Source organism: Cricetulus griseus, chromosome 6, assembly GCF_003668045.3.
Source record: "Cricetulus griseus strain 17A/GY chromosome 6, alternate assembly CriGri-PICRH-1.0, whole genome shotgun sequence".
Taxonomy (NCBI): Eukaryota; Metazoa; Chordata; class Mammalia; order Rodentia; family Cricetidae; genus Cricetulus; species Cricetulus griseus.
Window position 1 is genome coordinate 21,338,467 of NC_048599.1, and position 15,642 is coordinate 21,354,108.

Sequence of the window (15,642 nt, forward strand, 5' to 3'; positions counted from 1 at the left end):
AGAAGTCCTAGGTCAAGGCACCTGCATGGTGGATGTCTGGGGCGCCCTGTACTTTGCCTTACAGCAATCGGATCTCTGACATGGGGGCTTCAAGTTCTTGAAGTCTGTGTGTGTTAGCCGCTACCCCAAGCCTGAGATTGGGCCATCAGGACCGATAGTGACCTCTTCTCCCCAATTCCAGGAGGAGACACTATCCTCACCAGCGTCGCCTCCACCACCTCCCTAATTTACAGGTGAGGAAACTGAGGCTCAGATGACAAAATGACTTGCAGATAGGGACAAGAAGCCTGCTCAGACTCAGCAGTATTGAGTGGAGACTCTGGAGAGAGAGCCTGGCAGCCTCAAGCACCCTTAGGCTCCGGTGGCCTCGGCAGGGGGTGCGGAGTGGGTGGAACGCTGGGCTCCCATCACCCGCAGCGTCTGAGGCTGCAGGGCCGGCGCAGGGCGAGGCGTCGCACAAAGGGCCGCTGTCCCACCGCTGCCCCGCCCCCCGCGGGTGGCCCGCCTCTCCCCCCTTTCCTCTCTCGCCTCCTCAGTCTGGGTCCCCTCTACCGCTTCTCTGTCCCTGGTAGTCTGCCCCTCTAGATGAGGCCGGGTTGGGAGACCCCCGCCCACACGCCACACTAGCTCCAGGGCTAGGAGAGCCAGAGATACGCTGCGGGACAGAGACTGCTGAACGACGCGGGGACCAGAGGAGCATCACCATGGTAACGCCCTCCTGGGCCTGGACCACCGCACTCTGCTGGGTTTTCTCCCGGCATAGCCCCCGGGTGGGTGTGGGTGCACCTAGGGACCCTCAAGTTCTTGGTCTGGTCCGGTGCTTAACTGCGCAGCCCCAGCAGAGCTAGGACAAGAGGGGGGCTCGGATCCACCCCTGTCTGAGCCTCTCTGCAGGGATGCTGGCTTTCATCTCGCTCCAAACCTGAATGTAAATCTTAACTGGAATTCTGGACCTTGGGCCAGGCAGAGAACTTGGGGTGTTTTTTAGCACTTCAAACTTTATACCTGTTGACAGTGTTGTGTCCTGAAAAGGGTTTGGAATGAGGTGGGAATAGAAGTCCCTTCCCAGCACAGCACAGTAGTGCTGGGAGAGGGCGGACCTTGAGGGCAACAGAGTGCCTAGGAGGGAATTGCTCACCAAATCTTGGGTGCCATTGCTATTTTAGACGCGTGGCAAGTTAAATGTGCACATGTCAGATGTTGGACTGTGGGGTGCTTCCATGAATGTGAGGTGTAGAGGCAGCTGGGGAGAAGGCTGAAGGGGTGCAGTACCTCTGTGCCTGGGTGTCCTGGACCTGCACCCTGGGGAGGGGACCTCAGGGAGAATTGTGTGTGCCTTTGTGCCAGTACCTGGGAAGAGGGAATCAAAATGAAGCCTGTTTCAGAGACTCCTAGTTCATCTCCAGACAGGCTCAGGATTGGGCAGAATTCACAAGAGCAATTTTGCAAATCTCGGGGGATTTGAACAGAGCTGGGAGACAGGCCAGGGCATCCACCCCTTGATTCACCATGCTGGCTTGGGTGGGTTTCCCTTCCTGTGCAAGTCCACACCCAGAATTCTATAGAGAGGTGTGTTCCACCATGCAAGCACACGTAAATCCCTTTCCCCACACTGAACACAGGCACACAGGCCTGTGTACCTGCCCGTTCACGCTGAAATAGGAACAAACACCTGTGCACACAGACAGCACAAAACCAGACACCGGAAGCATGTTCCACACTGCTCTTGGAGTGCACATCTGCAGCCTCGATAGCGAAATCCTGTGCTGGGCACTCTATGACTGGGGACATACCACTCCCACCTAGTCTAACTGTAGATGGTGGCCTCTCACTGCACAGATGGGAACCTGAAGCCCCCAGAGCCTAGGTGGCCGACAAAGTCACCCTTCCAGGAAGTGCGAAGTAGGGCAGCCATACTTCAAGCCCACACAGCCACCTCAGTGCCCTGGCCATCTATGTGTGGAAAGTCTGGTTTTGATGGAACCATTTAGTCATTTTTAATTTGACCCCTCCCCAACAACGAACCTCAGACTTTCAGGGCAAGGACCAGACCCTGGAGTGCTCCTCAGAATGGCTGAGAAAGCATTTCTTGAGTGGGTAGGATGGGTGTTTTCCTCTGTCTTGGTGTAATGTGGTGTGAAGGAATGTCTGTTTATACATGTAAGGTATGCATGACGCATCCCATGTGTTTGTACAGGTGCCTGAGAAGGGCCCCGGGCTCAGGCAGGATCCTCCTCTATCACTTTCCACCTAGTCCTTAGAGTCAGGGTCTCTTCCTGAACCTGGATCTTGCATTTTATTGGCTAGACTGGAAGGCATCAAACTCCAGGGATCCTCCCTCGTCTGTCAGTGCTGAGGTTAAAGGCAATGAATGAAACAGCCAGGTTATGTGGGCGTTGGGATCTACACCGCCCTCCTCTCTCTTTAAATAGTGAAAGTTGTCACCCACCCACTTCTCTGATCTCTAGGGACACTGTCTCTGGATGACAGGCCCACATCTCATATGGCTTTCTACGGGGGTGCAGAGGACCTGACGTCAGGCCCTCAGGTCTTTACTGAAGGCTCATTCAGCAAGCACTTTACAGTCCCAGTCCCTGTAGGAAATGACTTTAAAAACGTATTGCATTTTTATTTATTTGTTTTGTGTGCATGATGGATGCATGTGTGTTGTAGCATGCGCGTGAAGGTCAGAGGACAACTTGCAGGAGTGGGTTCTTCCTTCTATCGTGTGGGACCTAGGGATCAAACTCATCATCAGGCTTAGAAGCAAGGGCCTTTACTTGCTGAGCCATTTTTTGCTGGCCCCTGGAGGAGATTTAGGGCTGTGATTTTTAAAAGGGATTGAACCCAGGGCTTCAGGCATGTTAAGCAACGGCCCTTCCATGGAGCCACTTCTCCTCTCTCTTTTTACTTCTTTTGTTTTGAGACAGGATCTCACTAGGTTGCGTGGGCTGGCCTTCAACCTACAACTCTTTCTCATACTTAGAGAGTAAGTAGGCGAGCTCAAGCCGAGTCTGTATTTCTTGTCTGTAAGCACAGGTGCCATGGAAAACCGGAGAAGAGGTGTTCCTCTGTCAGGGCTCTGAAGGGTGGGTAGGAGTGGTACAGTGTGAGCAGAGAGGGTACAGTGTAAGCAGAGAGGGTACAGTGTGAGCAGAGAAGATAGGTGCCCAGGAAGGGATACCATAGGCTAAATGAGGTGGCACTTAGAGGAAATTTTTTATGGAAGTGATTTAAATGGCACAAACACATGACAATAAATAAAGCAAGTTTATTCTGAAAATGGATGGGAAGAAAGATCAAACATTAAATAATGAAGAATAAATATTAAGCAAATAACGAATCCAGGTAATGTGAGCATAGCAAGAAACTTGGGGCAGGTGCATGAAGGGGAGCCCTGGCTAGAGCTTCCAGTTAGGAAGCAAGGAAGGTAGAATAGGAGCCCTAAGCACTAGGTGAGCAGCTGCTGGAGCACAGGGAGCCATGAGATGCTATTGAGAGCCACAGCTGGAGCTCTGTGTCTCCAGGGAGTCTACAGGGAGCCTCAGCAGAAGTTCCTGTTCTCTGACCAGAAGGACAGCGCAAGCCTCTGTTTATTAACCTGTAAAATGGGGATACGATACCCAGTCCACAGAATTATCAGGGCAATCACATAAAATCACACATGGAATAGACTTAGCACAGGCCACACCCTGAAGGCTTGCTCAGGGCAACTCAGAGGTAGCCCTAGGAATCAACTTTGTCACCTTCCGATTTGAGTGAGAAGCTGTGCCCCAGGACACAGGAACAGGAGAGAGACAGAGACACACGTAAGACTAGGGAGGGTTCAGAGAAGCAGAAATAATTTACTGGATGCCACATGACTGAGCTGGACTTGAATGTAGCTCTTTTGACACCCATTCCTGTCCTGGTTCACTGTATCTGGGCTGTTCTTCCAGTTTTGAAAGTTTGTTTATAAAGAGCTGATTTGAAAGCTGGTTTATAAAGAGCTGGAGTCTCACTCCAGCCTCCAACCACCCACACACAGACAAAAAAAGCGCAAGCAATTTGAGTTGGATGGGAGCAGGAACTTCCCGGCAGCCAGGAAACTGACTTTGGGACCTCAGCCTAGACAAGTTCAGGAGAGTCCCAGGAACTGGAGGTGGCAGCCTGACACCTGCTGGGCAGCAGCTGGCTCACAGCTGCGCTTGCTTTGGCCAACCTTCAAAACACTGGGAGACTCACTGAATTCCCAGGAGACCAGGCTAGGCGGGGCCTCAGCATCGCTCCACCCTGTGTCCCAGGCCTGAAGCTCCTCTGAAGTGGATGGTTGGGAGTCTTCAGCCAGGGTCTGTGGGTGGGCTTTTTCACATTCATCTGATTCTGGTTTTCATATCACCCGCAAACCCTCTCAGTAGACTGTCCCCAGCAGGAGCAGGGACATAGGATGAGACTGGGCCTTTGAAACTTTCCCAGCAACTGACAATTAACTAGTCCATTTAGAAACCACATCCTTAACCCACATCTTCCGGAACAAAATTATGTGGGGAATTCTAGAAGAGCCCTAGGATAGATATGCCCAGTGCTTTTTTTAAAAATCACATGTAATACTTTTAATAATTCTTTGAAATTTCATGCAAGTATACAATGTGTTCTGATCAGATTCAACTTCACTTTCCAAAGTCCACCCCCCTACTTCCCACTCCCCCCAACTCTGTATCCTATGTTTGTTTGTTTTATAACCCACGGAGTCCAATTTGTGCTACCCACATGCTCATGGGTGAGGGGGCATCCACTGGAGATAGGTCACTCTACCAGGAGCTGCCTCCTCAAAGAAAACTCCACCTCCACGTCTTGCAGAAGCCATCAACTATCAATAGCTCCCCCTCAGCAGGGGCGGTGGGAAGACTCAGGGCCTCTCCCCTGGATGTGGAATATTGATTGGCTTGATCTTGTGTAGGTCTTGCGAAGGCAAATGCAGCTGCTCTGAGTGTGGTAATCCTGTCATGTTCAGGAGACACTGTCTTCCCCAGAAGTTCTGGGGATGCTCCTGGAACTTGCCTAGGCTGAGACTCTAAAGCCAGCTGGTCATCTCCAACCTCTGGCTCTTCAGATATTTCTGCCTCATCTTCCATGATGGTCTGAGCCTTGCAGAACAGGTGTGACGTAGATGTCCGGGAGTGGCTGAGTCCACCACAAACGCCTGTTCTCTGCACTTTGAGCAGTTGTGGATTTCTACCTTTACCAGAGTCAACTGCACAAAGGAAATTCTCTGAGGAGGTCGGAGCACTCTGGCTCCCTTTTACAAGTGGGGAAGCTGTGGCCCAAGCCACCTGGCATGGCATAGTCAGTGTTTTGCCTTTCTTAGCTTTTTCCTTCTTCTTCACTTGTGGTGGGAGATGGAACCCAGGCCTGTACACAGCAGACAAGGGCTCCCCACCCTCAAGCTGTGGCTCAGCTTAGGACCCTGCCCGCACCAGCCCTTCCTACTCCCCTCCCTTCCCAGGAGGAGGAAGAGGAAAAAGAGGAGGAAGAGGAAAAAGAGGAGGAGGAGGAGGAGGAAGAGGAGGAGGAGGAGGAGAAGGAGGAAGCAGCCCTGCCAAATGAGACTAGAATCTTGGCCCTGAGGAGTCAGTGGGAAGATCTGGACCTTTAAGGCAGTCCAGCCCACATTTCAGAAGGCCCAGCTAACAACATCTGGCGAGACCATTTAAAAAAGGAGCCAGCCTTAAAAACACACGATCACACTTTTATGTTTCCCCGCTGGTTATGAAAGCTACACTCGCTGTTTCCAGAATGTTTGGAAAATGTAGCAAACTCAGAAGAAAATTAAAAGGCCATTTTGTGAGGCCCCTGCCCCTCGCTGCCCTCAGGGCAACTTTGCTTAAGGCCCACTTGGGCTTAGTCTGGACCTACTCCCATTCTGTGGGCCATACCGTATGGAAAATTTTCTTTAAAAACACTTGCAATCGAAGCTTAGTTTTAGAAAGGGGAGCAGTTGGCTAGGAGAGCCCCTTTGTGGGGGTGACAGACTGTATATTGAGGTAGGTAATGATTGCAAGGATCAGTGCATAGGTAAAAAACATATTCATCTGTGTATTTTGATTTTGCTTGATAAAATTCACATTTTATGACAACAGCTCACTGCAAAGGTGCTCAGATAGATGTGTACAGCCCAGAGCAGTGCGCATACCTGCAATCCTTGCACTTAGGAGGCAGAGATAGGCAGAGACCAGCCTGGGCTACATAATGAGTTTGAGGCTAGCCTTAGCTTCTGGTGAGATCCTTTCATAAAAGACCAAGGGCTGGAGACATGGCTCAGTGGTGAAGGTCAGGAGCTGCAGTTGTAACTCTCCCTGGCATGCACAGACCCTGGGTTCCAGCCCAGCTCTTCAAACAGAAAATGAGGGCTCCATTTCATATATCCATCCCTGGCTGGTGTGCCGGGCTCTTTCTCTGTCCCCTGTTGCAGAGGGAGTTGGTTCTGCCTCCTTCCTTTTCAGTACCCATCTACACCTGGTTCCTGTGAGGAGCAATGGACTGCTGGCTGGGCTGCCTTACTGGGAAGGAATGGAAACATGTCTATCAAGTTTCACAGCAATCATTTAGAGCCTGGCAGCAACACTTGGACTCCTGTGGTCCAGGGCTGGGCTGTTCAGTTCCTTTGTGATGGCAAGGGGCCAGCATTCCTCCTTGCAGCCTTGGGGGCCTTTCAACCGTGTTCTTCCTGAATTCTTGGACAGGTCTGAGTCCCAGGAGTCAAACCTCTGGTAGGGAGTGAGCCACCAAGAGTGTAGCCTGTCCACTTATCGAAATTTCCCACTGTCCAGCCACATCTGAAGATGTCTAAAGTGTGTGGCAAGTGGAAGCCAATGGTGGCTCAGTGGGCAAGCTTTGCCTTCCTTCTTGTGGTTTCTTTAGGCACCACCAGAATCCAGGACAGATCACCCTGAAAGGAGTGGATCCCAGACAAAGCAGGCAGTCAGCGGCTGGGGACTGGGCAGGGAACGAGCTGTCTTTACTGCCTTGGGTATGGGTTGGATTCACACTGTCTTTCTTCTTCTCCCTAAGACCCTGGGCAAGGTTGACTCCAACTCTTTACCAGCAAGATGGGGTACACAGGCTTAGCAGCAGCAGCATTATATGTGACACTGAGCAAAAGACTGTTAGTGTAGGCTTGCTCTCTCTCTCTCTCTCTCTCTCTCTCTCTCTCTCTCTCTCTCTCTCTCTCACACACACACACACACACACACACACACACACTTTTGAGATAGGAGCACAATTATGTACCTGTTGTGGTTTGAATAGGAATGGCCCCAGAGACTAATGTGTTTGAATGCTTGGCCCGTAGGGAGTGGCACTATTAGGAGGTGTGGCTTTGTTGGAGTAAGTGTAGCCTTGTTGGAAGAAGTGTGTCACTGTGGAGGTGGGCTTTGAGGTCTCATATATGCTCAAGCCAGGTCCAGGGTAGCAGCCTCTCCCTGCTGCTTCTACATCAAGATGTAGAGCTCCTTCTCCAGCACCGTGTCTGCCTGCACGGCCATTATGTCCCACCACGATGATAATGGACTAAACCTCTGAACTGTAAGCCAGCCCCAGTTAAATGTGTTCCTTTATAAGAGTTGCCATGGTCATGGTGTCTCTTCCCAGCAATAGAAACACTAACTAAGGCCAGGGGTGAGGGTTGACACACACCTTTAATCCCAGCACTTGAGAGGCAGAGGCACATGGATCTCTGTGAGTTTGAGGCCAGCCTGGTCTACAGAGCAAGTTCCAGGACAAGTTCCAAAGCTACACAGAGAAACCTTGTCTCAACTAAAAAAACAAAGAAAAGAAAGCTTAACTAACAAAGTGCCTTTATGCAGAGTGGGTATATGTATTATGTCTTAGTTAGGGTTTACCATTGCTGTGAAGAGACACAATGACCACAGCAACTCTTATATATAAAACATAAACTGAGGTGACTTGCTTGCAGTTCAGAGGTTCAGTCCATTTATGATCATGAGGAGAGCATGGTGGTATGCAGGCAGATGTGGGGCTGGAGTGGAGAGTGCTTTACATCTAGACTAAGAGACAACAGGAAGTGACTGAATGTCACCCTGAGTGAAACTTGAGAAAAAGACCTCAAAGCCTGCCCCCACAATGACACACTTCCTTCAACAAGGCCACACCTCCTAATAGTGCCATTCCTTTTGAGGGCCATTTTCTTTCAAACCACCACATGCTCTACCAACTGAGCTAGCCAGATGGGATGAATTCCCACAACAGAATCTGGCTGGGCTGTGGGGCTATCACTGGATAAAGGCAGGGAAGTACATACAGGCTTAAGAAGTTCCTAGGTTAGGCTGGAGTGAAGTGAGGGTCTAGCCCTAGCCATCGGAGTCAGTAAGGTGTTACGATAAATCTTTCTGCCAAAAGCCGCCTGAGCCCCACTGCCACGTGTGAGCTTTACACCAGCCGCCCGCCCAAGTTAGGCCCAAATGAATACACAGAAACTTGTATTAGGTTCAAAGCTGCTTGGCCAATGACTAGGATTCCTCATCTGTTAGCTCAATCTTAATTATCACAAATCTATATATTTTATAAGGCTTATCTTATCGGACACCTTATTGGTGTCCCTCCTTGCCGGCGGATCACATTGTGCCGCTGGAGCAGGCAAATGGGAAAAGGGACCCTTCCTGTTTCTCCTTCGCTTAAATATGAGTCTCCTTGCTATGTCACTTCCAGCTGGATCACCACTTCTCTACTACATTTCCCAGAATCCTCTTTGACTCCTAGTCCCGTCTAACTTGCTGTCTCATTGGCCAAACAGTATTTTATTTAACAATCAATAATAAGATAAACATACACAGAAGTACTTCCCCCATCAGTAAGGTCTTACTCACAGGGGTCCTGGAGGTCACAGGACTGCTCCTATCCTCACTGCTACCATAACTGCTTTCCTCCTCATTGTCCCCAGCAGGACCCTTCAGCCCTTGACATGGCCATCCAGCATGCCCTGGCAGGGCTCTATCCACCTTTTGAAGCCACTGCCCCTACTGTCCTGGGTCAAGTGTTCCGGCTACTGGATTCTGACTTCCGAGGAGATGGACTGAGCTTCCTCCTGGATTTCCTCATCCCTGCCAAGCGCCTGTGTGAGCAAGTGCGGGAAGCAGCCTGTGTAAGTTGGGGACATCTTGTGGCTGCCATAACAAGCTCTCCCAGAAGGCCAGAGGGCTAGAATTGAGAAGAGGGGGATGTGGGCAAGGTGTGTCTCCCCCAAAAGAAACATGGCTGAGGGGTGGGTTCCCAAGAACCACTGCTCATCCAAAGGGAAATGCCACCTGCCAGTAGAGAAAGAGAGTTACCTGACCCATGGCCCTCTGACACTGGGGGCCAATGGCATTTACATCCCATCATCAGGGAGGAAATACAGATGTGCAAGAACCTTCCCTGGCCCTGGGGAACCTGCCTGGGTGCTGGCACCATCTGGTTCTGGCCCTGGTGAGACCACTCTTACAGAAGCAACAGAGAATGTTCCAGGGCTTTTCTGAAGACACTCTCACTTTCATCCCTAAAAATCCTCTTGAGATTTCAGGGAGACAACTCCTGGGTGAAGTGGAAAGACAAGTATTTTAGGCAATAAAGGAAAACAACTTAGCTCCCACTCAGGCCATGAGGTTACCCAGTCAGCCCACTGGAAGACACATTCTGCTTCCTGCTTCTCCCAGCTGGCCAGCATCCACAGCAGCTCTCAGGAAGGATCTTGATTGGCCAGACTGTGGTCATGTGTTCATGGATGGGTATTGTGTTTCTCTCTCTCTCCCTCTCTCTCTCTCTCTCTCTCTCTCTCTCTCTCTCTCTCTCTTTCTCTCTCTCTCTCCCTCTCTCCCTCCCTCCGCACCTCCCTCCCTCTTTCAACTGCTTTAGGAAAACCAAAGTTCTGATTCCCTCTGTCTTCCTCCTTGCTCCCTCTTCCCTCCTCCCTCAGGGATTTGCCAATGCCCCTGAGATACTTTTAGTTACCCTGAACCCACTGCCAAGAGGCATCAAGAGCCACACAGCCCATCTTGGGACCCACAACACCTGGTGGGAAAGCCACCATAGCAAATTGTCCTGAATGGGAATAGTAGAACGCAGTGCCTCCCAGAGCCTTTGCCGCCGGCCTCGCCATGACCCCTAACCTTGTTTCATGAAGATCCTCCTCCCCACCTCTTTTTTTTCCTTTCCCTGACAAGACACTGTCATTTTGTTTGGCTGTTCAAAACACATTTGCAGGGCTGGAAATGTAGCCCACTTGGTAGGGTGCTTGCCAAATATGCACAACCCCCTGGACTTGGACCCATTCACATGAACGGCATGACAATCCTGGCCTGTGATGCCAGCCCTCAGCAGGTAGAAAGAAGCAGAAGAATCACACAGTAAATGTCGTCTTCAGCTACATGGTGAGATCTAAGCCAGCCTGAGCTACAGGAGACCGTGTCTTAAAGGAAAAGAAAAAAGTCCAAACCACTGTCCTGTCCTCTCCTTTCTCCATGGTGAATTCACAGCCTTTATTTTTAATTATAGGCACATTTGACTTGGCTGTCATGGATAAATTCATGTCACCTCAGACAGGAGCAAAGAAGGACTCAAAGTAGGCCTTTTGAGATCAGGTTCTCTGTTTCAAACCAAGGCTCGTTCACTAAGAACATGGGGGATCCATGTTACCTCTTTGAGAAGCAGCATCACCACCTGGACTCCCATGGGTAAGGGAGAGACTACGATGGCAGAATGTAAAAATGGTGGTGGCCTTTTTAGGGCAAGACAATGGCAGAGTCAAGTCTCCTGACTTCCCATTCAAAACTTTCTGTGTTATTTTAACTTTTCAGCTTGGGACTGGGGGTGTGACTCAGTTGTTAAAAGCTCTTGTCACACAAGAATTTGGTAACTCTAATTTGATGCCTGAAACCCATGTAAAGACGGAAGGACCAAACCCAGGCCACTAAGTTATTCTCTGACCTCCACATGGACACTGCCTGTTATTCACACACATCCACACAATCTTTTTCAAAGGGTAGTGAATTTTTAAAGGGGAGTGAATTCAGGTTCTCTGAACACTTACCAAGCATTGTTTTGGCTTTTTTGCATCTGTCTTACTTTGGGTTTTTATTGAGGGTGGCTAGCTTCAGTCAATGATCAATGATAGGGAGCATGGTGGCGTGCAGGCAGACGTGGTGCTGGAGGGAAGAGTGCTTGCTTGCATCTTGACTCAGAGACAACAGGAAGTTGACTGATTGTCACCCTGAGTGAACCTTGAGAAAAAGACCTCAAAGCCCGCCCCCACAGCTACACACTTCCAATAGAAAGTGTGACCCAGATTAAAGGTGTGCCCTCCAGCCTCGGACTGGATTAGAGGTGTGTGTCATCCAGCCTCCTCCAACAAGACCACACTTCCTCCGACAATGCCACACCTCCTAATAGCACCACTCCCTCTGAGCTTATGGGGGCCAAATACATTCAAACTACCACAGCACCCATACTCAATCTATCTCATGCCAGCCTAGGAATACTGCTGTGTTTTATTTACTTAACTCCAATTTGCAGATAAAGAAATCAAATCTCAGAGCCGAACAGCAATGTATATAAACAACCCATTTAGATCTCTGATCCTTGCCTTCCTGGCTTTAAAGGGAGGGGAGGAAAAGTCTCCATTTGGGTTAGGAGAATATTGGGGTAAATGGGGAGGAGAGGGTTATGAGCCAAGCAGGGTTGCCATGGAAGGTACTTGCTGATTAACTAATGTACCTGAAGCACCGGACTTTTCTTCAGGCCATTAGGCTAGCAAGCATCTTCAAGGCCAATGCCAAGGGTAGGAGCAAGTGGTCGCACATACCCTGTCAGCAAAGGACTCTTCAGCACCTGATTCTGGGCATCTCTCGTGGCTTTGCTTATTCCCTGGCTGTTTGAGGTCCCATGTGGGAAAGGGAAGGGAGATGACCAAAACCAAGGTGCCCTGGAGCCTGTGCCTCTGACGTCGCCTTCTCTATACAGGCCCTCTATACCCACTGCCTCTTCCTGCATGAGGGCTGGCCGCTGTGTCTTCGGGATGAGGTCGTGGTCCACCTGGCACCCCTCAACCCACTCCTGCTGCGTCAGGGTGACTTCTACCTTCAAGTGGAGTCCCAGGAGGAGCAATCTGTCCACATGACACTCAAGTGTCTCTCCTCAGACCTCCGCAAGGTGGACAACAAGTCTATTCCTGAGACCTCCTATTCTCTGATTTTCACTCCAGAATGGCTGGAAGCTATTAACAGTGACTTTGAGGGACATCCCTTACACAATTGTCTTGTGGCTTCAGAAAATGGGATCACATCTGTGCCTTGGACCAGGATTACCAGTCCAGAGTTTATAGATGACAGACCTCCAGCAGTGAATGTCCCTTCATCAGATGGGGACTCCTGTCCATTAGAGGCACTCCATCTGAGCAGCCCCCAGGAGCCATACCAGACCAGCTCCTTGGAGAGCGAGGGGTCTGTAGCCCAGAGTTGGTCTAAGGATAAAGGAAAGTTGTCTAGGGACAAGTATCCAGGGCTCATCAAGGTGGAGCCAGCAAAGCCAGGGCAGATGGCCTTCAGGATGGACAGTGAGACCAACCAAAGCCTGGAGGGGGACTATGTGGCTCTCCTGAGCTTTCCCCAACAGTGTAGAAGGGGGTCTCCAGACAAGGACGTCGCAACGCTCAATGTGGACACTCAAGGATCACAGGAGGAGATATCCAGAACTAAGGGGGCACCCCTGCTTGGAAGAGGTCTACTTCCCCCAGGGCCTGATGAGGACCCTCCCATGGGAAGACTGGCATGTGTGAAGCCAGCAGGCTCAGCAGAGACGCCCTGCAGCAGGAGCTCAAGAAGAAAGGCCAGACACAAAGCATCTGCCCACACTGCAGAGAGACAGCTCCAGCAGCCCCACATTGGTGTCCCGCAGAAGCCATTGGACTGTACCTCTGGCCTGGTGGAAGATACTGAAGAAGAGCCAGCAGCCTCTAAGATGCAAAGGCCTTTGGGAACGCCAACAGCCATGGTCCAGCTCAGGCCTGAGCCAAGACAAACATTCTCTCCTCTCCTGTCCTCAGCTGCCCCTGTAGCCCTTGCTTCCGAGACAAAGGCAGAGGAGACCACACCAGAACACAGTAAAGCTTCCAAGCCTGAGGCCTTTCTCAGTAGGAACACCTCCGTCTGTGGGTCCCTGGCTCCTGGGCTCCAGTTCTCTTTCTTGAAAGGTCAGAGGGCACCCCTGTTGCCCCCGGAGAAGATCCTACTCCATCATGTTGAGAAGGCCCTAAACCCCCTCAACTCTCTGCAGCCTTGTGGAAACAAGGCCCCAGGGAAAGGTAAGAGCCCACACTCAGCAGGGCAAGAACCTGACTTACCTGGTGGAGGAGGCTCTGGCCATGAGAGATAGGGACCATATGGTCAGTCTCAGGGGCCTAAGGAGGTCTCACCAATGTAGAGCTGAGCAAGGCTATTCATTAGGTCTATTTGGGTTGACATTCCAGCTTAACCTCATGCTGTGTGACCTTGGTCAGACACTTAACCTCTCTGAGTTCAGACCACCTTCTCTGCTGGAGGGTGGGTGGGGGTGTTTTTTACACCACAGAGTTGCTCTGATGGTTCAAAGACATACTAGAAGGAAGGACCTTAGCGTCACCTGGAAGAGAGCAGATCATGCTACAAGCTGTATTATCATTTGGGTAGAAAACAAAACACTGTCCCTAGGAAAGTCTGCTCCTGTTTGACAGCCCCTGCTTTGTTGTTCTTTTTCCCCAGATGGAACAGCTCTCCCCAGAACATCTGGCTCAGCCCCACTGTCTGGGGAGCCTACTGGCTTCCAGAAAGATTCTTCAGGTCCCTCAGGAGGAGGACTAAGCCTGGAGGAGTGTTCCAGGCCTGAGCCCAGAATTGGGACTCTGGGAGTCAAGCTTCTCCACTCCAGGATAGCCTGCCTGCCAGGTTCTGGGGTTCAGGGGAGAGTGGAGGGGACAGAGCATACTCAGATGCTGGTGGGTGAAGAGGAGAAAGGCTCAGGAGGCTGCAAAGTTTCCAGCAAAGGCTTGAATTAGAGGAAAGCCATTTCTAGGTATCCATCCACCCATCTGTCCACTTGTCCACCCATCCAACCATTAATCCATCCATTTAGGCAGACTTCAGTGAGGAAGCCAAGGTGTGTGTGTCTGTCTTCCTAGAAGCTGAGCTTGAAACAAAGATTCTTGGAAAAGCCCCATGAGAATGGAGACAAAGCAAGGCAGGCAGAGAAAGGGACAAGCAAGGTGGTGCCAGACCCTGGGGAGGCTCCAAGGTATGGGTTAAATCAGCTGGCTGGCTAAGGTGCAGGGTCAGTATTTAACATCTGGGCCTGTTATACATTAGCAGCAGGCTGATCCTGAGTCTGTCAGTCATTAACCGCAGGCTGATCGTGAGGTGGGATGTGGAGTGAACCAATAAGCTAGCACAGCTAAGGGCAATTCTTCAGGGAAGGAAGCATCTATGAGCCTCTATTAATAGTTCTTCCGGCCTCTGGTGAACAAGCAAGTCCCACACCCACCAAGAGGCTTTGGACCAGGTATTGACAGCTTCCATGCTGTGAGTGTTTTATTCTAGATTCCTAGCTATTCGATAACTGTTTCCCCAGCCCTAGACACATTAGTGGATTTGTTGGGAAATGAGTCTGTGTGGCCCCTGCACCCACACAACTTTATTCTAGCATTACAGAAACATCAATCCAACATAAAGAAAGTGTCTCAAAAATGGGAAAACAGATAGTGCTCCTGACCCAGGCTTACAGTAGGACAGGCCAAGAAAGCTTAGGGGTTAACCATGGAAATGTTGGGAACAGCATTTCAGAAACAGGGAACAGCAATGCAAAGGTCAGGAGCAGGAAGGACCCTGGTGCCTTGGGGGACTAACTGTCCTGCCACCCTGCTACTCCCGGACTCCACATCTCCCTGCAGATCCTTCAGGAGCCATCCGCTGGTGTCCCAGTCATCTATTGATGCTTTATTGAATTTTCAGTAGCTGTAGGAGCCTCCTGCCCTCCCACTCACTGTTCCAACATTGGTCACCCAGTATGCCCATAGCAGAAAGGATTTTGGGGGCTAGAGATGGTGTTTCTGGTACTGCCCACCAGTGGGCAGTGTTTGGGACACAGAGAGCTCCTTGCTCCAATAAAAAGCAAATCAGGTGGACAAGGATGCCTCCTGTGTGGGTGCTGCCTATTGCCCTGTTCCCGACCCAGGCAGTATTTGGTGGGCAGGCAGAGCCAGGCTCTGGTCACATGGTTGTCGTGTCCCAGGGCATCCAGCATCTGACCCTTTTGGTACTTGAACTTGGGCCCAGGGACTGACTCCATCTGTATCATTTGGGAGCCAGGGAGAGGAGGCAAGCAGAGCCATTGGTTGCATCTCACGGTACAAGCTCCCAGGCTCACAGGGTTTGGCCTGCATTGCTCTAACCTCATGTACTGGCCACTTCATCAGGCATCCATCCATGCTCTGATGCTGTCCTGAACCAATCCTAGGAGGCAGCCGAGTTGCCAGGGCAGCTTCCTGCAGGAACCCAGGCTGGGGAATATGGAGGTGATGCCTTGGCCAGAGCATCGGACAGAGAGGGTCTCAATAGCTGGGGACAGGAGGGTGGGGCACACCCC

The 15,642-nt window shown here is 50.8% G+C and overlaps 1 protein-coding gene across 1 annotated transcript in view; it reads left to right on the forward strand.

Annotated features, from left to right (window-relative positions):
* Positions 1–2,674: 2,674 nt before the first annotated feature.
* Kiaa1755 (KIAA1755 ortholog) overlaps positions 2,675–15,642 on the forward strand; it is a 32,537-nt gene continuing 19,569 nt past the window's right edge. The window contains exons 1-4 of the mRNA XM_035447026.1: positions 2,675–2,686; positions 8,939–9,139; positions 11,992–13,330; positions 13,767–13,949. Coding sequence (XP_035302917.1) covers positions 2,675–2,686; positions 8,939–9,139; positions 11,992–13,330; positions 13,767–13,949 — 1,735 coding nt within the window. The remainder of the gene's footprint in view (positions 2,687–8,938; positions 9,140–11,991; positions 13,331–13,766; positions 13,950–15,642) is intronic.